The sequence below is a fragment of the Glossina fuscipes genome, unplaced genomic scaffold, assembly GCF_014805625.2.
Source record: "Glossina fuscipes isolate IAEA_lab_2018 unplaced genomic scaffold, Yale_Gfus_2 85, whole genome shotgun sequence".
Taxonomy (NCBI): domain Eukaryota; kingdom Metazoa; phylum Arthropoda; class Insecta; order Diptera; family Glossinidae; genus Glossina; species Glossina fuscipes.
This window is the reverse complement of record NW_023998439.1, coordinates 715,714-737,492: the sequence shown is the minus strand read 5'-3', so window position 1 is coordinate 737,492 and position 21,779 is coordinate 715,714. Positions and strand designations below refer to the sequence as shown.

The window sequence follows — 21,779 nt, the reverse complement described above, 5'->3', positions numbered from 1 at the left end:
CTCTCTCTCTCTCTCTCTCTCTCTCTCTCTCTCTCTCTCTCTCTCTCGTGCAAAGCATTAACCGAGACAGACGGAGGATTAATTAACGGATTCCGTCGTATATTGCTTAGCAACTTTAATAGCCACAAGTTAAGTGTAATGAATGGAAATATAATAAAAGTCATCCATTTACTTAATAAAGTACAGAATAAATAACGTAAACAACTTATAAGGCGAACTTTCAACTAATCGTATCATCATTGCCCAGGTCTGTATAACAGCTAACAGTTCCGCAGAGATCTGATAATGGTTAATCTCCTAAGGGGCCCGAAGATTAAAGAAATATTTTTGGAAAAAGCACCTCACCAATTTTGAAGAATTTTCCCCGGCTGTAGAGAATTGTTCCTTATAGCGCAAGTCATAGTTTCTCCTTCGTGCACTTTTTGCTATTTTTCTTCCGAGTTGTCGTTAACCGATCGTCCACTTGACCAGAAGAAAAAGAGAATAAACTTTAAAAAATTTTAAAACTTTTAGAAATGTCAAGATGATTGGAAAGAAGATTTGAAAGAGTGGAAGTAGATAGATCACCAGAACAAAGACACTATGATGCAGAAAAAATTCCTTCAACTAGCTGAACCTGAGCAAATCTTTTTCGTTCCTAAGAGAATCTTTAATCAACTTTTACAAAGGTGTCTGTCCGCTTGATAGAGAAAATATTGAAAAGAAAACGCAAATATGATTGTTTTAGTCATCTAAGGCGTAAAAAAGCATACCCACGTTCCTTTCTAAAATGAGTAGACCCTTTCTAAATTTTGTTATATTAAGTGCTTCCCTAGTTTGCTAAAAATATACCTATGTTCCTTTCTAAGATGAGTAGACCATTTTTAAGTGTATTACATACATAAACAAATGTTTCTCTAATTTGCAGTAAGTTTTTGATAGAATATTTTGCCGTAATTTGCATCAAAAATGTTCGCAATTCCGAGCTTATGCACAAGTACAAAGAACTACGTACAGTCACGTTTGATATTTACGAAAATTCCATTTTTTTAATATTACATTTTATGTTATGCAACATTTTACATAATTTCACGAATATTCATTTTCCGTTAACCTTTTTAGGATATATTTATACATATACATATATATATATATAGAGAGAGAGAGAGAGAGAGAGAGAGAAAGATTTATTTATTTACGTGCAGGTACTAAATGAGTACGTTTTTATGATGGTATTTGTATGTTTGTATATGCGTACATATACATATATACATACTTTTAATCTGAGTGATATTAATCTTCTCATTTCGTGGTATCTTTCGGTAACTTACGCCTTTAAGAGTTCATTTCCTTGCTGCCGTTGACATTTATAGTTAATTAACTAATGGATGTAAAGATACGAGAAGTAAATCTATTACGCCGCGATATAGTTAGTTATATCATAAATGAGAAGTAAATATATTTAAATTTTGATCAATTTAATTACAAAGTCATTGCAACTAAAATTATAATGAAGAGAACTGTACACCTCTTCGAGTGAATTGCAAATTCTCATTAATGCGTTGGTGGTGATATTTACAGACGTACGACAAATGACAAAATACTATACATAGTGATAGTGCGCTTCGATTATATTAATGTTTTTTACTCCACAATTATTGTATCTATTAAAATTAGTTTTCACATATGCTTCTCGATGTTTTTTTCAAGCAATTTTTTATTTCATTGCATCTACATATATGTGATGATCAACACAAAAATATAAATAGAAATGCAGCGATTATCAAGATACCCTACGTAGCAATTGCATTGAAAGTTGAAATAAAACTGATGCGCGGCAAATTCGGCGTTGAATATCTAGTTGTATTTCATATATTGTATTGTGATCTTTATAAACATCCACTCATTAATCAGCTTTAGAAAATGCCTTTAAAACCGACATCTTCGTCATAAGAATCGGATAGATCAAGCTCGGCCGATGATTGCTCTTGCTTTATAATGACATCAAAAGGTGTTTGAATTTTCCAAACAATCAGTTGTCTATCGCAACCAGCAGAAGCGAAACGCGAACCGTCATTATTGAAAGCCACTGCAGTAACTCCACCAATGTGACCTGTAAGCGTGTATATAGGCTTGCCCTTTAACAAATCCAAAATTTTTACTGTTGCATCATCACTTCCAGTAAGCAAAAAATTGCCGCTAGGATGAAAAGCCAAATCATTAACGGGCTCGCTATGCACTTGATAGAGCTGAACGAGCTCTTGAGCAACCAAATCGAATACGTTTACCTGGCAGCAACTTAAAGCCACAGCCACGATATTACCGTTTGGATGCCAAGCCAATTGTCGCCCCATACCGCGCTCTTCTGTCAGACACCAAACGCATTCGCCCGATTTTATATCAAATATACGCAATGACTTATCATCGCCGCAAGATGCAACCAACTGACCGTTAGGACTAAATTTAGCCGAGCTTACCAAACCTTCATAGCTAGCGAAAGAAGTGATGCATTTTTTTTGATCGACGTGCCATAGTTTCACTGATTTATCGTCCGAGGCCGTTACCACAGTGGCAGGATCGATAGGATGAAAGTCGACCGAACGTACGGGTTGGTCATTGAGTAAAAATTGTTGGCAAATACAATTTTCTTTAGGCTCCCAAATGTTAACAATGCCGTCTTGAGAACAAGAGGCAATGAAATTCGAATTCGGAGACCAGCTAATGCCGTTCACACTGTCCGCATGTTCCGTGAAGCAAAGACAACGGATGGGTTGCTTTATATCCCATAAAACGACAGTAGAATCTGCCGAACTGGTAGCAATTGTGCTGTCGTCCGGACTGAACCGTACTTGGGTTACCGGTTTTGTATGACCCACAAAGTACCTTTCTAGATAAGGATCTCCATTTCCCTCGGAATTCATGTTTTTTTTTTTCGCTTTTTTTTCTCTTTTTTTTTATTATATTTTCCTTTTGTCAATTATTTGAATATTCTTTTCAAAAATTCTATCAATTTGATTGTGGCAATATGAAGTCTGTCAGTGCGTAATTACAGTGATTACAGAGTGAATAAAAGAAAATTTTTACTATATGTTTTCCATATGCACTCTATTAATTGAGGTAAATACGAATGTTTTGATCTTCTGAAAAGATAACTTTTTCCGTGATAATCAATTCGGGAAGAATATCCAGCGCTTAATTAGATGCATGACGAAACTCTTGTACAGCGGCCTTGTAAGACAAAAGACACATTCAAGTATTAATTATGGACATTGAAAGCTCGAGTTTCGCATCTGATCCAATAGTTATTTTCCTTGATATATTATAAGAGAAGAGTTTTTCATCACCTCTTACCAGACAATATCCGATCTCAATAAACATGAGACATTCTAAACAAAGGAAGCAGCAGAAAGTCTACAGTCGATTTTCCTCTGATCCTTACATAAGAAACTTTTTAGACACACTGCAAAAACTATTCAATCGTTCAGGGAAACTACGAAAAAATTCATATCGTGATCACCGGATCCTACAATGGGATTTCTTGCGTAGACTTAACAAACTTAACATAGCTTTTGCATTTCGATGAGAAATTCCGACTGCAACGCATTCTGGTTAATGTTTGGATGTTATCGTCTAAGTTCTTAAACCACTTGGAGTATAGGAATGCACTACGGAAAACACTAAACACTAAGTGTCTCTGAAATTCTTCCATCTTCGAAGTCTGAAAGCTTTCGATTAAATTCCATGGAACTTTTATTAAACTTTAACTTTGCCTTCAAACATTCTGATGAAAATCTCCCATTACTCTAGTAAAGATGACCGACCAGTGAAGGGTTTCTACAAAAATTCTTCTTTTCTTTTCTTTTTCTCTTGCGTTTCAAACACAATTTTTGAGATATTTTTTTGGTAAAATTTGGTACAATGATATTGGCTCTACATCGAAAGCTATTGAGATTGAGCTCCGATCCAATCACCGTTTCAACCATCTCCCGTGCAACGCCTTATTGCGAAAAGCCGTTACATCAGTAAATGTATTAAGCGAAGTGATACAAGGTATTTAATGGGAAGAATTCGTGGCCCACTATAGTGATTTTGCTCGTTTATGGTCATACCCACCATCGAAGTATGAGAATTGTATGAGGATTTTGTCAAAACGTTTGCAACGCGCAGAGAGAAGCCTCAGTGGTCCAAAAAAGTGTATATATTCTTGATCGATCTCAAATACTGAATCGATTTAAACATGTCCATCTGTCCTTTGATTCGTGAAACGATGTTATCGATTGCAAATTTGGTAGAGATATTGAAAGTTCTTGCGCGCGGGATCATATCCTGATAAACATGCAACGGCTTCTGGTTTACGAAAAGTGGGAACTATGGTTGTGTAGCTGTTATTTAGTCTTAAGCCATTCACTATTTGCTATAAGTTGTAGTTAAGTTAGGTTATGTTCTATGCTCCTTCGAGAAAAGATATATAATTTTGGGGTGAACATTACTTTCTGATACCTACTGATACGATAACAACCAAATAACTTTTACTCTCAGTAAACTTTTAATTTTGCTCAATTGTCGTATTTCATTTTTATTTATTTATTTATTTATTCATTTTTTTTTTTTTTTTGTTGAAAAACAAACATTTTGTTGCGATAAACGTTTTCTGCAAAACTTATTACCCCTATCTGGCAAAAATAGATAAACATAAGCTTAAAACCGAAACCAAACTTTGTATCCTTATCTTTACTTAGGATTTCAATTAGACATTTTCAAATAGTTTTACGGATATATATATAACTTTTCCTTATTAATATTTTGCTTACGATTTTGTTTAATAAACAATTTAAAGGCAATAATTAAATATTTGATAAGAAAAAATGATAATTCAAAGATTGCCACCAACGAAACGCCCATAACTATAGAGAGTATATTGCCGACGGTACCTATAAAACAAAAAACAGAAAACAAAAAAAAAAAAAAAAAAAATTAAATATAATAATTAAATTTTATTATTATTAATATAATAAATGAATTATTCAAACTTACTAAATGCCTCCACCCAAGTATTTCGAAGAACTCGTCTATAATACAAAGCAGTAGATTTACCAAAATAAACATGCAGCACCGACATACCATTAATATCCAGATTATAATCATATCTTTTTATGGCCGAGAGAATACACGAAGGATACAAATGTATGTTAATAAGTAAGGAAGTAAGTAAGTAAGTAAGTAAAAGATGTGTTGGAAAATTAAAATTATTATTTATTCGTTAGCTTACTGTGAATTTTCTGGTAACCAAAAGCGATCCGTTGGCAATGACATCATTGAGACTTGATATTGAATATCATTACATGACGGCATACACTGAGGACAATATAAAGCTTCTTCTGCCTCACTTTCTAAACCTGGCACATTAGTGACAGTTTGTGTAAGAACGCCATTACGCCATTTAACTGGAAAATTATTTCAATAATAATAAGAAATTCTAAACATGTATAGCATAAAGAGCATAAAGAAACGGGTAAAAAGCAAAAAAAAAAAAAAAAGATATTTATACGATGGCATGATTACCATCGATTTGCATATATATAAGCAAATAAATGTAACGAATTTTAATAGTAGTCGTATATAAATTCAGAATCGTCCAATTAATAGCTTTGCGGGCCAAATTCTTCCTTTGCAAGCAAAAACTTCTCCTCCTCGATTAAGAAGATTTTTATGCTAATATTTTTAATAATTTTTTACAATTTTCTTGATCTGTTTATCAAAAAAAAAAAAAAATCTGTATATATACATATTAACAAATTCGAAGACAAGTAGCCGGGAATAGGAGGATAACTTTTTCAACACTTTTCGTAAAATATAATGTGTGCACGTGGCAATCCGCAAATGCATCTTCTCTTTTCTTTTTTGACGTCAAAAGAGCGAATTATTCGACTGAAAGCTTCATTTAATGGATATTCTAGCTTCTTCTTGGACGAGCATTGAAGCAGACAAGACTTCTGCCGGGTGACAGAGAGAATACGTGAATGGAGTATTGACAATAAACTTCGAGAGCCCTAGTAAACAGACACCGCACTGAGGAAGTTCGCAAAAGCGCAGTTAGTTCATAACGATGTGCGAAAAGCGAATGGAATTGTAGAAGAAGCCCCACCTTAATTCCATTTTTTCTCATATTCCATTGCACTAGAATCTAACGACTTCGGTTGGAATACCCAACTTAATGTTGCATCAGGATCTCGAGGATACGTTCTTGTAACATTTTGCAATCTGTTCCCACAAAATATACTCTGTGTCTGATTAAGGAATCCGTGTATCGCGACCAAGCGAGTCCATGCCAAATTCGGAGGGGTTTAACTAAAAACTGGTACTTATTATCTATCCAAATGGCTACGACTTGATTCGTATCTCATATAAAATGTGCGTTCAATCAGCGCCTTCTTCGCTACGACACAAGTCCCCAAACAGTCCTAACATAAGTTTAAATAAAAAAGATTTTTGAAAAAAAAAAAAAATATAAAAAATTTTCAATCCATGTCTTAGTCCACGTTGGCAGCAGTTGACAACTGGTACGAAAATACAAATTAGTAAGCATATTAAACGCATATAAGTAGACCGTTGTAATAATTGAATTTTTAAATTTGATCTGTGGAATTCGAATATTTGCCCACTTCCGATTTTCTATTTTTCCATCTTTGCGACTTTGAGGAAATTGTGCACAAGCATATTCATCCAATCATCATCAGGAGAGTCAGTAAGGACTTCACGTCCTTTAAAGACCTTAAAGTGTTCGCCTGCTCGCGAATATCGGAAATTTGTGGATGGGCGATATTACCAATGTTGCTAGGTCTCAATCGGCTTCTCCTTTCGGATACGAAAGGTAGCCTTTTCATCGCATCTATTGTGTACGTTGAATTCTCTTGCCTGTACTTGATCTTGCAAAGTACTTGATCTAATAACAATCACCCCTTTGCGTTTCTCTCACTAGCGGATACGTAGTGCTATACTAAAATATTGACAAATTTAAATATTGGTAATTATACTCGGAAGACAAAATGGGTATGAAATTTCTTAAATCCATTTTAAAAAATTTCCCATTAGAGAAAGAATCAAAGATGTTTCGAGGTATTATCAAGCGATATTAAAAGATTTGACTTAACTGACTTTAACATTTAAAAATTTTCATTAATTTACTCGAGGGTAAGTTAAGAGATTAACTAAGCATAATTAAATAGCATACATACAATTATAGCGATCCATACACGCGACATGTTTTAAAGTACAATAAACCACCCCGTCTTTATTGCCGAAATATTCTAAAGGCGTATAAAATGGTACACAATTGCACAAAGCTTTAATGCTCCGTATACGACATCTGGTTATACAATTAGCAAAACTGTAACTGTGATGTAACAGTAAATCCTTTTTCGGTGTTTCATCATTGAATAGACATTTACGCTATATATAAGCACAAGCAATAGAAAGGACGAAATGAAAACATTTTCATGAACATGAAAAAAAAAACAAAAAAAACAAAATTTCAATTATTTACATAAACAGAAGAAAATATACGCAACTTTTCACTGGTATTCATGACGCGCGCTTTAATCGCAACAAATGTCTCCTCATTATGCATCGGGAATACTTCAATTGCTTCACCGGAAGCAATATCGGGAAAATTACTAGCTTTATGTATAATAACCACATAGGCATCCATATTTAATAAGGATACGACATCGTTGACTTGAGAACTATTTAAGATAACAGTTAAACCGGCATCAGATCGACCAAAACGTTGACCATGTGAACGCTGACGATAGCTTGAAAAAAAAAAAAAATAATAATAATAATAATAATAATAATAATTTCTTTGAAATATTTATCCAAACAGTTTGAAGAAACAATACTTACACATTTGCTGTGTTGAATATACAACACGGACCATAGGCAGTTAAACCGGTTTGAAAATGATTTTTATGAAAGCAATCAATTTCTTTACCATCCAACCAGCACTTTACTAAAAACTCTTCACATTTCGGTGTTAGCAGCTGCATCGTCCTCAGCACATTGTAAAATGTATCGTTGTCCCATATGCCGTAGTTATCCAAAAACATTTGAAAATTGGAAAGTTCCTCGATATTATTTATACGTCCATATTTCGAATATAAACTACTAAAGTGAGCAATACGTCCCATAAAGTATTCCTTGCTGTTATTATAAACATCTTTTTGAGAACTGCAACCAAGCAAATAAAATTGTTAGCTTTAAGCTCTCTATGTATGATGAAAGCAAATGAAAACTTATAAGAGGCTTAGAAAAAAAATTTTTTCCATAAATACCGACGAAAGCCCTTCACATAGAACGATTAGAACGAGTTCATATAATCCAAAAATTATTGAATCCTTTAGAAGGACATAAATAATATATTTATCCGCCTGAGTGGCCGAAGGCGATGAATCTCGACTAGCAACTTAATGGTCCTGGGTTCGAGTGTCAAGTGCGGTAGACTTTTTAATAAAAGCCTATAACCTTAGATGCTAATGCTTGAAAAGTTTAGTCTTAGAATTTATTTCTCTGGCGAAATTAATAATAATAAGAATAATAATAATATATTGATTTCCTCGACTCGGTTCATTTTTTCTTTTCATTTGCTCTCATATAAGCTGTGCTGCACTGTCTAAACGTGAACGTTACGTGAACGTAAGGTGACTCCTAGGCTGGATGGAGAACTTTATCTTGATCAAAAAGTAAAGTCCTCACTTGATACATACATTTTTCTTTTATACTAATCGCATTTTTCTTCCGACACTGAGTAGGGTCACCCATATGGACAACACATTTTTATGAGTACTTACTATAGGATAACGCAAAAAAGACCTGCTTTTGCGATTTTTGAAAAAAAAGGTGCGGTCAACTTAAATTGCATTGTGGGCATGTCCTTTAAGCGATTACGCTCATTGCCTAGCTTTGCTCAAAAATCTCTCGCTTTCTGTAAAATATGACATCAATAGTTTCATATTTGCGGTTAGGAGAATGGTTATCATAGACATTACATAGACGGGACAGACGGACATGCTTAAATCGATTGAGAACTGTATGCTGCTCAAATATATAAATACTTTATGGCGTTCAAAAAAGTCTCCTTGCTCCTTGCTCCCCAGAAAACTATTTCGCAAAATCAATATACTCCTCGTTGGTGCGTTTTAGAAAAGTAATGCAACTTCTTTGCATCTTCTATGCATCGAATGGATCTTAGCTTGGCAATAGTACTAAAGAGCAACAAATCATATCTAAAGATCGTCCTTCCAAGCTAAGTCGAGTCCTCCATCATTTATAAGTTACTTCTTCTTTTTGAATATTTAGCGGGCGAAAAAGAGATGATTCATCGAGCCATATAAGAAAAAGGGCACAGTGTGAACACAAAGTTCTTTGTCTAGACCTTAATAAAATTGACCGTCAAGTTACTCTATTAGCTAACATTAGAAAGTCATGTTTGGTTGTTGACACTAGTATACGCCTCCACATCTCACCAGTGCTGCGTTCGCTTTTACAAATATTTTCATTGTCATTCCTTCTCTCGTCTCTCGTGGAACTATCCATATTATAAAAATATTAAAAGGAGACTAAAAGGTGACTCTTACATTCTTGGAATAGAACAAAAAGTGTGTGCTGGGTTATCGCGAACATGTTCATAATATGTTCTAATGTATTTTTCTTATTTATTTAAGCGACAATAAATTAAAAAAAAATTGATTTTTTTTTTTTTTTTTTTTTTTTTTTGCTGACACATAGGAATACTTAGCTTACAGTTCAATGGCGTAATTTTCGGCGGCTTGATATGAAATGCGATTATTGGAACATATGGAAATGGCCGGAAATGCAATTTTCTCCACTGGATATAGGGGATCATGCAAATTAATGGCAAAATACTGAGCAACAAAATAATCCCAAGTGAATGACAGAATTATTATCATTACCACAAAAGTTGTAATATGCAGGCATAACCAAATTAATCTGCAAAATGCAAGAATACAACAAAAACAAAAAACAAAAATTAAACCGACTACTCTTCATTCGCAGCAAAGAGTCTGTTGCGTAGCGTTCTAACCACACACACACACACACACACAGTATGCTCTACTTCTTCTTGTTGTTGTTGTTATTGTTGTAATTTAGTTGTACTCATGTGCAGGTTTTTGTTTTACTTACTTTTCATATAATAACAATTCACTGTCGAAAAGTTTGTTGTAGCCGTGCAGGGATATATTGGAAAATAAATCTGTCATATCCTGGCACAACCTGATGGCCCTTGATTGTGTATGTTCCGCTTGTTGTTGAGGATACTTTATCCACCATACAGCAGACGAAGTGGTTTTAATATCCACCATATAGGTTCCGGGAGTTAAAAGTAAAGTGAAAAAAACGAAAAAACAAAAAAAAACAAAAAAACAAATGCTATACACAATAGCGCGTCTATCAAATAAAAACAACAAAAAAAAAGAAAAAAAGAAGAAAATTACAGCGGATATGAATGAACGCACACAGGATGTACATGCATGTACTTGGATATGACCAGCGAGCTTATATGGACATATATGCATACATAAATACAAACATACATACATACATACATACATACATACACTTTATTTCAGCTCGTTTTACACAATGGTTACATCATTTTCCACAAACGCACTCATAGGTTCGTACATCCTGTTGTATATATATGTAGGACAACCGATAACATGCGTATTTGTTGTTATTATTATTATTATTTCTTTTTATTTATTTATTTATTTATTTATTTTTTTATTTTTTTTTTTTTGTTTTAACATCTTCTCCTTAATGTAACTACAAGTACACGTTGTTGCTGCTGTTGTTGTTGTTGTTGTTGTTGTTGGCACTCGGTTATATATTGTTTAAGTATAAATTGCAAGTTAAACGACAAGCTTACAATACAAAAATCGGTCACTGGTCTCCTGTCGTTGTTCACTGGTTCAGTGCTTATAACTGTTCTCGCTCCTTATACCGTTAACACACTTAATAAACTAACTTTTTCATTGCATTTAAATCCATCGAAAGTCAACTTGGTGTAACTCTGTCACTATTTAATAATTTTCAAAGTAACTACAATTTCCTTTAGGTATTAATTATAGGTTATAGGTTTTTTTTTTTTATTCTAACAATTACTTTGTTCTACTTTCAAAACAAGCATTTAATGTTTTTTTAAATACCTTACCAACTGTAACTGCTGAAAATTACTAACATTTGTGGCTTCGACCAGCAAGTTGTATTAACTTATTTGCGTGCGTAATATGTGTCCGTCGTAAATAGTTTTGTCGATGAAGCTTTTGGGAATTGCACGCATGGAAATGGACATATTCAGGCACAATTTCCCATAGAGCGATTTATTGGGAAACAAATTTTTGCGAACGAAACAGACAGTACTCATAGTACATCTATACATAGTACGTAATGCATACATAGTACATCATAGTAAATGTGCTCAACGAGAGATACTTTGGCTTAGGCTTTGAGAATTACTCAATAATTTCTTCATAAATGATTTTGATTAATTTTTTCTTTTCTCCTTTTTCCTTTTTTTTTAATAGCTTAAACACTTTAACACCCTTCTTGAAGTATCTTGGGCACTTTGTTGCACACTGATTTTCATGAAAATTAATCCTTAATAGAAATTTAAGATAAAAAAGGTCACTGTATCAAATTTGGACCACCCACGACTATTTTTACATCCTACCGTGTATGAATAGAAATTATTAATTAAATTTTTAGTTACTTGACGTATATGCTAGACAGAAGTGTTTCAGGGGGTTTTGCGCAGATGCCTGCCTGTAAGGCTTAACCCAGCGGCGCCCGCTGGCACACGGAGTGAGAATACGTCACTCATGCCCCACAGGGAGCAGGGAGGCTCCCTGCAGTTCCAGATCAAGGGCAAGTTCTCTAAGGGCCGTCCCAACAGTCAGGCAGAGGACCCACACTACGGGGATTCTGCTACAGCGAAAACTGCAGCCAGCAAATTCCCCGCAGCGGGGAACCTCTGGCCAACCTAACCCCCGTGGTACCTGACTTATTTAAAAAGTCTAAGGTCAGACTTTTGGCAGCATATGGCTACACACCAGTTAGACCCATACGTCTAGGACTCGTGGCTTAGTACACGCTAGACAATGGTAAGATCTTTCCTCGTCATTTAAAGCTTAACTCAAGACTTGAAATCGTACTATAGCTTGCGGTATCATGTAAACTAGACAGCCGAAAAATGTTTCGATCATAAAATTGCTGTCGAGTAACATAGTTAAGTTACGCTCGAGTTTACTCGATTTTGAATCAGCTATAAACCGACTTCGGATGAAAAAACCCCACCATGGGAAAACATCTAGAAAGCTGAGTGAAAAATCATAGCAGATATCAACTTAAGACTGAACAGTTTGTTTATTTGATAAGAAAAATTAATATTACTGAATTTGACCTACGTAGGTCCATTTTTGGATTCCCACATAAGGCATATAAGGCATAAAAAAAAGTTTCTATGGCAAAAAGGTATAATTTTGAATATTTTATGAGAATTTTATCCTTAGCAAATCAACCTTAGGAAATTTGGACCAAATAGATCTATTTTTTAGTAAGAGTAACTGGAAAATAATAAAATACTTGACAAGTAAATTAAGTTTACTAAATTTAGACCTCGTTGACGTTTGAGTAATGAGAGTTATCACGAAAATCATTTACATAAACGTAATGTGTGATTTTTTTCGCATTATTAATTAAGCAAAGTTGTATAGGGTCTCTAATGGCAGGTACTGCCTGACTAGAGCGGTCTTACTTGCATTAAAGTTTCAGCTAGAGCTAACCCATTGGAAATCTTAGAAGTAACAAATAAATTTCTCTGCAATCCACTACACGGAGATGATGAGACAGGACAGATAACCTACTAGGTTTTATAAATATTAAAAACGGGTCTTTTGCGATTTGTTTTATTCACTTTTATTAAATCTATATAAAATAATTTCGTTTAGATCTAATATTAAGCAATTTTAATTTAATAATCGCTAGTACACTATAAACAAAATATATTTTAGAGGATTTCCTATATATAAAAATGATATTAAAAATATATTCGCTATGTATGTTAAATGTTGACTAAAATAGAACTGAACTCATTAAAATTAATTCATAAACTGCAAAAAAGAAAGAAAAAAAAGTACAAAACATTAAAAATAATATGACTTTTCTGAATACAAGAAACACGGTAAAGAAAATAAAAATGAAATACTTCTTAACAAAAAATTCTATTTAAAGAATAACTCTCTGCATAGTTGGATTACCTTTTCAATTAGAAACTAAACTAAAAAAAAAAAAAAAAATTGCTTACGGTTTAGTCTTCAAAAACAAAATTTGAAAGCTTTAAATGCTGCATATTGTTGCGTGCTTCAAAATAAGCCGTATCCGTTGGATCATCAGGATTGGGTACAAAAGGCGGCTTCTCGTTTTCAATATTTTTCCATTGTATGGATGCAAAAAAAGGCATTTGTTGAACTTGCCTAGCAGAAGGTCGTTTCGCTGGATCCATAGTAAGCAAAAGATCGACAGCTTCCACAGCTTGAGGAGTCAAAGCTTCATCACCCTCCGGCCATTCAATATCTATTTTCAAAAAAAAGAACAACATTTTTTTTATCATAAATGCATTAACAATTAGATTTCGCATATGTGAAAACATACTTTTGCTTAGAATGTTTTCAAAGACTTTTTGAGGCGTTTCGTCATTGAATGGTGGTAGACCGGTCAAAAATTCGTAGAAACAAACACCCAGTGCCCACCAATCTACTGCAGCACAATGACCTTGCCTATATAAAAGAAGAAAAGAACAATTTAAGAACCTTTGCTATATATTTGATATAATTAAAAGTGAAAGTAAAAAGTTTATCATTGATTATTACCTCATTAATAATTCTGGAGCCAAATAATCGGGTGTACCTAGAATTCTTTCGCTCGATTGCCGAGTAGCACCACGTCTCACCGATTTTGGTGTTCTGAACGGTGTATTTAAATTTTTCGGTGTTTTCGGTAAGGAATTTGAATTCGAATTAATGGGAGACATGACAGAATCGTCATGAACCATTTTCAAATATTGAACACTTGATATACTTTTCTCTGCCAAAGGTTCGCGTTTTCGTGTTTCATTGGACAAGGGCAAAGCGAATCGTGTAGCTTTCAATTTACCCAAGAGACCACCATCACATCGTGGCACTTTTTGCGATGAAACCGGCGTTGAATTCACTACGCTGGTCACATTTTCAGTAATTATATGCGACATTTCATCATCGGAAAGGGAACGAACTTTAAGTACGCTCCGAAGCGGTGATTTAACTTTACGCTTTTTCGGTGTACTACTACCGATATCCAATATTTCAATTTCTTGCGTCAAGCCTGTACTCATAGAGCCATTAGTATCTCCTTCCAGACTATTTGAGTTTTCCGGCCGATTGACCATATTTATTTTACGTTTAAGACCTCTTAAAGAAGTGCTAAAGTGAAAGTAAATAAAAAACTTTTACATTGAATGTTTCCAAAAGAAAAAAATATATAAAAAAGAAAACAAAAGTAATAATGGAAAATAAAAACCTTAAAGTCTCCGGACGTTTAAAATTCCTGATTGTTTTGCGAAATGGTGAATGCATACGTATTCCACTGATTTCGTTCGTGTTGTTAATGTTATAGCTGAGATATTAAAATAATAAAATGAATGTATTAAGAATGCGAGAGGAACAGAAAAAGAAGAAGAGAGGGATAGAGAGAGAGAGAGAGAGAGAGAGAGAGCGGGAATAAGAAATGAGAAGAAGATTGAAAATTAAATAATAATAAAAAAGAAATATAAAGAAAAATAAAAGATGAACTAGCAATGGTGAATACAAGCCGCCTTCGAAGAGCTTAAAGCCATACAAAGCAAATATTAGATTAGATTGATAGAAGTGCATCGGAACAGGATCTAAAGCATTATTATACAGCTAAGTTCAGAATTCTAGGTGGTGATTTTTAAAAAAAAAACCCTTTTTTTATTTTTCAGTATTCTAGGATGGATTTTGAAAATTTGTCGGGAATAGTTTTACGAAGCCCTTGTGTTCGTCTGTTTTTCCGCTTGCTAGAAAGGCTAACACAGCGGCCTCCTCTGGCCTGAAAAGCAATCTAATGATTAATTGATACATTGAACATTGATTGAAAAAAAGTTTCCGAGTAAATTTTCTTTCTTTTTTTTTTTTTTTCAATATCACCAATCACTTAGCGGATGTCCCCTGTACCTGTAGCACGGTGAAGGTTATAAAGAAGTGGAGAAAGGGCAAGAAGAAAACGAATGACCACAACATGAATGAATGTGTGCTGAATCAGTGAATGTTATGTCTTTCCTGACTAAGCACCGAGTTATTTTTATTTTCTTACACCTTTAAGTTTACCTTTAAAGTTATTAGAAATATATATTCTAATCTAATAAATCGATTTTTAATCTCTAAAGCTGATAAAATATTCAAAAAAAAAAACGAAGAAAAAAATTTACTTCTAAATCCCAAGCACCTTTAAAGTCATTAGAAACATTGCTATGTTAACCTCTATTAAATGTTCTAAGTTAAACATCGCCATTACTATAATATACTACTAAAAATGTGATTAATCTACTCCCAAACTATGTTAGAGTTAATTAAAAATAAATAGTTGGCCGAAGAAATTAAGTAAATTTACCTTCTCGAGTAATCTGAGCTGCTTAAGTCATCCTTGGAATTGCACAAAATATCTGCCCTATCTATAGAAGATGATGTGGTTTCGTTGTTTAAGTTCGAATTCGAGTAATCGCTTTTGCGACTTGAAACACCAGAATCCTCTTGAGGTTTCAGCGAAGACCGTGTACGCTATTAATTTAAAAAATTGGAAAAGATTACTGTACCACCACAGTACTATTTCATCGTTCAACCTTAAACTTACCTCGTCGTTAGAACGTCGTCTTACCATACAAAATTCAATATTTTCCATTATACTTAAATGCCGGCAGCATAAATTTTCCTTGTCGCATATCGTATTACAATTACTGTCATATTTGCAGCCCTTTATAGGGGAAACAGGAAAAAAAAGATTTTATTAAATTACTATGATAGGAGGAAAGTTTTTTTTATCAAGCTTACATTGGAACAAATTTTAATCTCCACATTATTATCAATTTGTTCCGGAGATTTTGCCTGTGAACCATTGGATTTATTAAAAGAAGGTGAAAATTTACTCACATCAGAAGAACCACAAGTGTAATAAGTAGAATTGCTATCAATTAACTGAGAACGAAAGTAAAATTAATTAGAAACTCGCTTTAGAACAATCTTGGGGATCCATTACGCTAATAAACAATTTTTTAGTAATCATAAGTCAATTTAAAGGGCCACAGCTCTGCCTCTCTTATTACTTGAGAAGAGATCAGAAGCGAATACTTAATACCAAACTTTTCAAATCAAAATAAAAAACTTCGCAAACATCCCTTTAGTTGTGAAAATAGCAACACCACGACCTCTTGTACTGGGAGGCCTCGATATATGTTTATAATAAAGTTTCATTCAAAATTCCTATTATATGCCTGATCGCAACCCTTTCCTCCCTTATCGGCTTTCATTATCAAAGGCAAAGAATCAGACTGACGCATGTAAACAACTAAATTAATTCAAAATAATATTAAGTTGATCAAAAAAAATATCTATCTGAACGAAATACGAGCACAAATGAAAATATGAAATTATTACATACATTATTTGAAGCGGTATTGGAATTATTTGGCATAGAAACGTTGATTTCCTCCGCTGAAAGGAACGGTGAAACGCCGGAGATTTTACTATCATTTGTTTTCTCCGCCTCGTTTAAGGAAGTGTCGGCATCACTGTCCGATTCTATGGTCGTGTCTAAAAATTTAAAAAAAAAAAAAAATCAACAAATAAATATGGAAATAATTCGAGAAAGACATTCACTTACTATGCTTATTAACAATTTGTAACATTTGACAATTGCTAGTGCCAGTGCATTCCAGCTTCTTATCCGAACCGAATGATAAATGTGACGTTAATGACAAAAGTTGCCCTGGAGTGCGTGTATTAAAATTCGGCGAACAATTAATTAAATCCGAGATTTCTAAATCTAGTAAAAAGAACACCCCAAAGAAACTCCTTTAAATTTACGAACTTAGATTTTCAATACATTTTAACTTTACCTCCACGTCGCATTTCAATTTTACTTAAACCGAAATCGGTTAATTTAATATGACCTGTGGCCGATAGCAACATATTGTCTGGTTTAATATCACGGTGTACTATTCCATGTTCGTGTAAATATTGCAAAGCCAAAGTCACTTCGGCCACGTAGAAACGAGCAGCCGGCTCATCAAAATAACCGTACATAGCCAGCAGTGATTTTAAATCGCCACCCACCATATACTCCATAACGAGATAAACATAGGAAATCGATTGCAAAGAATAGAAAAGATTTACGCAAAAAGGGCTGCGTGACAAGGCCAAAGCATTACGTTCGGTGATTACTTGTGAGACCATATTTTTATTAATCATTTCAGATTTCCGCATCACTTTAATCGCATATAATTTATTATGATCGCTGCTTTTATAGCCCAGGAACACTTTTCCAAAAGCTCCACGACTAATAGGTTTAATAATGACGAAATCTTTAATTGTCGGCATCTGAAAATAGATAAGAAATATTAACGTTAAACTGGCTACAATAGCAGAAGAAAACCCATACTCTATACAAGGAGGTTTGTGGCACCTAACAATAAAATAGTTTTAATGACACATCAGATCGGCGGACAGACATGGCTAGCCTAAAAATTCAATAATTGTCGATCGGCAATTTATAATAACTATTATAGCCAGGTTTAGATGTACATCCGAATCCTACTGAGATGTAAAATTATCTAAGATTAGCAATGAATACTTCATCATATTATATAATTGAAACTTAATGATGAATACTTTGAATCAACTTCTCTTTCTCTTATCATCAACACTTAACGCTTAATGTCGGGAGATCGTTATCCGGTAAATCCGGGATTTGCCTTTCCGATCCTTGCAAATATCAATGTTACTCTGCAATAATATTTAACAGCTAGCTTCACACTCTCCTCGCTAATGCGTTGATTATTAAAATCTTAAACTTTCCTAGAATTATCCCAAGCTAATATAAGAAACTTTACCTTGGATGGAGACTATCCCCGCTCATGTTGAAAATATTAATTTAACAAGGTAGTGTTTAGTGTTTATTTTGGATTTTACCTTCGCAGAATAACTAAGATTCTCTGGTTTCGTGGTCAATTGGTTGATTTTATCCAACAATTTCTCCCCATCAATCATCATACTACTTTTCTTCGGCGTTATATATTCAATTGAGTGATTATGATAGTGAAGATTTGATTGAACACCATTCACAAACACCTCTCTTTCATCTTTTTCCATACTTAATAATTTTATTTCCAATTTTTTTTTTTTTTTGTTCTGCCCGCCTGATGAAATATTTCGCTCTATTGCTTTCAAATTTGTTATTTTCCCCTTAATTTTTAGTTTAGCTGTTAACTCTTCATTTCACTAATATTCTGTTGATGTTTATTTCATTGTAATTTTAATGCAAATGATAGTAACTTTCTAAAAAATTTATTGTGAAAAGCAACAAGAGTTTAAGTCTAGAACGTTAAAATAAATTAAATGTCAATGTTACCCCAATTATATATTTTGTCGTTTATTAGATATGATTATCAGGCAAGCAAAAATCGGCCATTTTTTTTTTAAACAAAAACAGAGATGTTAGATATGCGCTCTGACAAAAAAGAAAATATCTTTTTTTACATATTCAAGTAAATTTTCAGTTGTTAATTTGCTGAATAACAGAAGAAGAATAAGAAAGGTATCTCTTATTTCACTAAATAGAGACCAAATTCAGATTTTTACAGAAACATTTCTAAGTGTAATGCGATATAATAAACCAAAAAATATAATGCGGCACTAGAGCAAAATATGTATACATCATATGCGTGAATATATATATATATATATAAATGCATTTGTATTATTTATTATCATTATTATCAATATCAATTTTTAGATACTTAAATTATGAATTGAGATAATAATACAAAATTTTTTGTATAATATATATAAAAGAAGACCTTACATGGACGAACATACCCCTTAATATTTATCAACTGACGCGGCAACTCTGGTCATAAACAAAAGTGCCGCCAGACATTAGTTATTACTTTAAGGAAAAGTTCGTGGCGTTTTTACCAATAGATGGCTTTGAAGCCGCATAACCTTGGTAGCACTAATCCTATCAAGCCTTATCCTAAACATAATAGCACGAATGAAAAGTGACAATAATTAAGAAAAGAAACATTTATTTATTAAATCAGTTGCAGTTAGTTGCGCTTTAAAAATGAGCCAAAATTTTGAAAAAATAAGATATATTTTGCAATATCATTTTGATCAAAACGATAACGCTTCGCAAGCTTGTGAAAAAATTCGTGGCGTTTACGGTGAAGATGCTTTATCGAAATCAGCTGCGCGAAAATGGTTCGCTCGTTTTCGCTCTGGAAATTTGGATGTTAAGGACGCGCCGCGTTGTGGTCGACCAATCGTTGATAAAGTTGATGAAATTCTTCAAAAAATTCAAGAAGATCGACACGTTTCTTCTTATGATATCGCTGCGGAACTAAATATTAATCAGAAAACAGTTTTGAATCATTTGCATAAGGCTGGTTACAAAAAGATGCTCGACATTTGGGTGCCAAATGAATTAAAAACGAAAAATTTGATTAATCGAATTTCCATTTGCGAATCGTTGCTGAAACGCAACAAAATCGAGCCATTTTTGAAGAGGCTAATAGTAGGCGATGTTAAATGGCTTACTTATGATAATAACGAGCGGAAAAGATCGTGGTCTAAGATGGATGAAAGTGCACAATCGATACCAAAGCCAAGTAAACTAATGCTTTATGTTTGGTGGGATTGCAAGGGAATCGTATATTATGAATTGCTTCAATCTGATCAGACCGTTGATAATGCTCTCTACTGCGAACAACTAATGCGATTAAAGAACTCCATTGAAATCAAACGGCCAGAATTAATGAATAGCAAAGATATTGTTTATCACTATGACAGCGACCGACCGCAAACGTCCTTAATGACACGTCAAAAACTAAGAGAATTTGGCTGGGAAATTTTAATGCATCCGCCATATAGCCCGGATCTTGCCCCGTCTGACTATCATTTATTTCGCTCTTTGCAAAATTCCCTTAATGGCGTAAAGTTGACTTCAAGAGAAGCGTGTGAAAATCACTTGGTACAATTTTTTAACCAGAAATCTCAGAAGTTTTTCAATGATGGCATAATGATTTTACCAGAGAAATGGCAAAAGGTTATCGATGAAAATGGTGCATATTTGCTTTAATAAAATTCATTTAAAATATAAGAAGAAAAATATATTTGAATTTCCCGCCTTGAACTTTCTTTATCGATTATATATAAATATATAGTGTGCGTATATAGAATGTATGTAATGCAGTGCATCCATAGGCCGTGAAATGTATGATATTATTATGCAGGTAACGAGTTAGTGACTTTTGTAGCATTTGATACCTTGATGGCTTAGTCTTAACCTTCAATAAGTTTTTTATATTTCTGTCAATTTGTATCTCGCAGAGCGTGCGCGAATTTCCTATATTGCAAACGATACGCACTTTGTGTAATGCTTCTAGCACTGCGACAATTTTATCGGAAGAATCATCAGTGTGCAGTTAGCGTAAGCAGTAAATAGCTTTTGAGTTGAAAAGTACAACAAGTCTCGATAGGTTACGACAATTTGTCGGTTTATAGATCCATTTCCGCATCCGCATTTATCAAATGCAAAAATATTCTCTTCTTCCCGAAAGTGATGAAAAGTGTTTACCCAACCGATCCCATAAACATAGGGCGATTTTTGAAACGCCTCCGAAAGGTACGTCGATCTATGACTTATGCATTTCAATCAAATGGAACCTATCTTATAAAAATATATATAAAGGCTTTGAGAGACGTGTTACATTTCCGAAGTTTCCTGGCATTTTCTTATAGGAAAATTCTTGTTATATTCCTTGTTCAGTTCAAATTACTCACTGAATACTCTACCCAGGATCCCTCTACCAATGTAATCCGCACTGATGAATGTAATCTAAGATATGCGAAGGGAAGTCATAGTTTCGGCGACTTTGGAGAGAAGATTACATGCGCCATTTTTGAATTACTACGCACGACCTGCACATATTTTTCCTAGCATATCAACATTAAGATGAAGGCAGCTCGTTTCACTATATTAGCTATGAAGTGAATATATTTTAATCATACTTCGGTGTTTTATTGCTAAAGATAATTATATCAATGATCTTATCGCTGATCATATACATCTTGTGAGTTTTAGCAAGACCGCAAGGAATTACACGAGGGTCGGGAAAGAAACTTTTCGTTTCATACAGTGTTTCGACTTCCATTGGCAAATAATTGTGATTCAATATAAAATGCTTGCTGAAGTCGTCGGAAACAAAAATCAAGCGTTCGGTAACTGGACTCAGGATATAAAATGGGGTTACGCAGTATATACTGATTGCGGAGGTTGCCGTCGGTTTTAGGCTTAAAAATGGACTTTTTACTTTTAAAAGCCCTTGAGCTGCAGCTGTAGAATACATAACAACTCGGTATTGAAGCAGAGATGGTTGGAACACTCGAGAGTTCTTT

General features: G+C 33.9%; 4 protein-coding genes across 7 annotated transcripts; all 4 read right to left on the bottom strand.

The window, feature by feature from the left end:
• Positions 1 to 1,895: 1,895 nt before the first annotated feature.
• On the bottom strand, positions 1,896 to 2,900 carry LOC119638197 (POC1 centriolar protein homolog). Its single transcript, XM_038034857.1, has one exon. The coding sequence runs from the start codon at positions 2,898 to 2,900 to the stop codon at positions 1,896 to 1,898; it is 1,005 nt and encodes a 334-aa protein (XP_037890785.1).
• Positions 2,901 to 4,830: 1,930 nt separating this feature from the next.
• LOC119638210 (sodium channel protein Nach) lies at positions 4,831 to 8,245 on the bottom strand (the record flags this gene model as incomplete). The annotated part of the gene is made up of 6 exons (XM_038034878.1): positions 7,882 to 8,245; positions 7,523 to 7,790; positions 7,215 to 7,428; positions 5,249 to 5,423; positions 5,014 to 5,126; positions 4,831 to 4,910 (listed from the first exon to the last, which is right to left on the bottom strand). Coding segments are annotated over exons 1-6 (1,134 nt in total), but the record flags the coding sequence as incomplete, so codon positions are not given.
• Positions 8,246 to 9,773: 1,528 nt separating this feature from the next.
• Positions 9,774 to 10,450, bottom strand: LOC119638211. The gene is made up of 2 exons (XM_038034879.1): positions 10,180 to 10,450; positions 9,774 to 9,984 (listed from the first exon to the last, which is right to left on the bottom strand). The coding sequence occupies exons 1-2, from the start codon at positions 10,356 to 10,358 to the stop codon at positions 9,774 to 9,776; spliced, it is 390 nt and encodes a 129-aa protein (XP_037890807.1). The 5' UTR covers positions 10,359 to 10,450.
• A 2,606-nt stretch (positions 10,451 to 13,056) lies between these two features.
• LOC119638194 (serine/threonine-protein kinase greatwall) lies at positions 13,057 to 18,683 on the bottom strand. 4 transcript variants are annotated; one of them, XM_038034853.1, is made up of 12 exons: positions 18,294 to 18,681; positions 17,222 to 17,702; positions 16,987 to 17,148; positions 16,765 to 16,916; positions 16,158 to 16,301; positions 15,961 to 16,080; positions 15,721 to 15,887; positions 14,611 to 14,706; positions 13,926 to 14,513; positions 13,708 to 13,832; positions 13,361 to 13,629; positions 13,057 to 13,166 (listed from the first exon to the last, which is right to left on the bottom strand). In XM_038034853.1, the coding sequence occupies exons 1-11, from the start codon at positions 18,471 to 18,473 to the stop codon at positions 13,364 to 13,366; spliced, it is 2,481 nt and encodes an 826-aa protein (XP_037890781.1). In that variant the 5' UTR covers positions 18,474 to 18,681; the 3' UTR covers positions 13,057 to 13,166; positions 13,361 to 13,363. The 4 variants fall into 4 exon arrangements, with proteins under 4 accessions (XP_037890781.1, XP_037890782.1, XP_037890780.1 ...); XM_038034854.1 differs by having other exon boundaries at positions 13,057 to 13,629; positions 16,158 to 16,211; positions 18,294 to 18,683; XM_038034852.1 differs by having other exon boundaries at positions 13,057 to 13,629.
• Between the last annotated feature and the right edge of the window lie 3,096 nt (positions 18,684 to 21,779).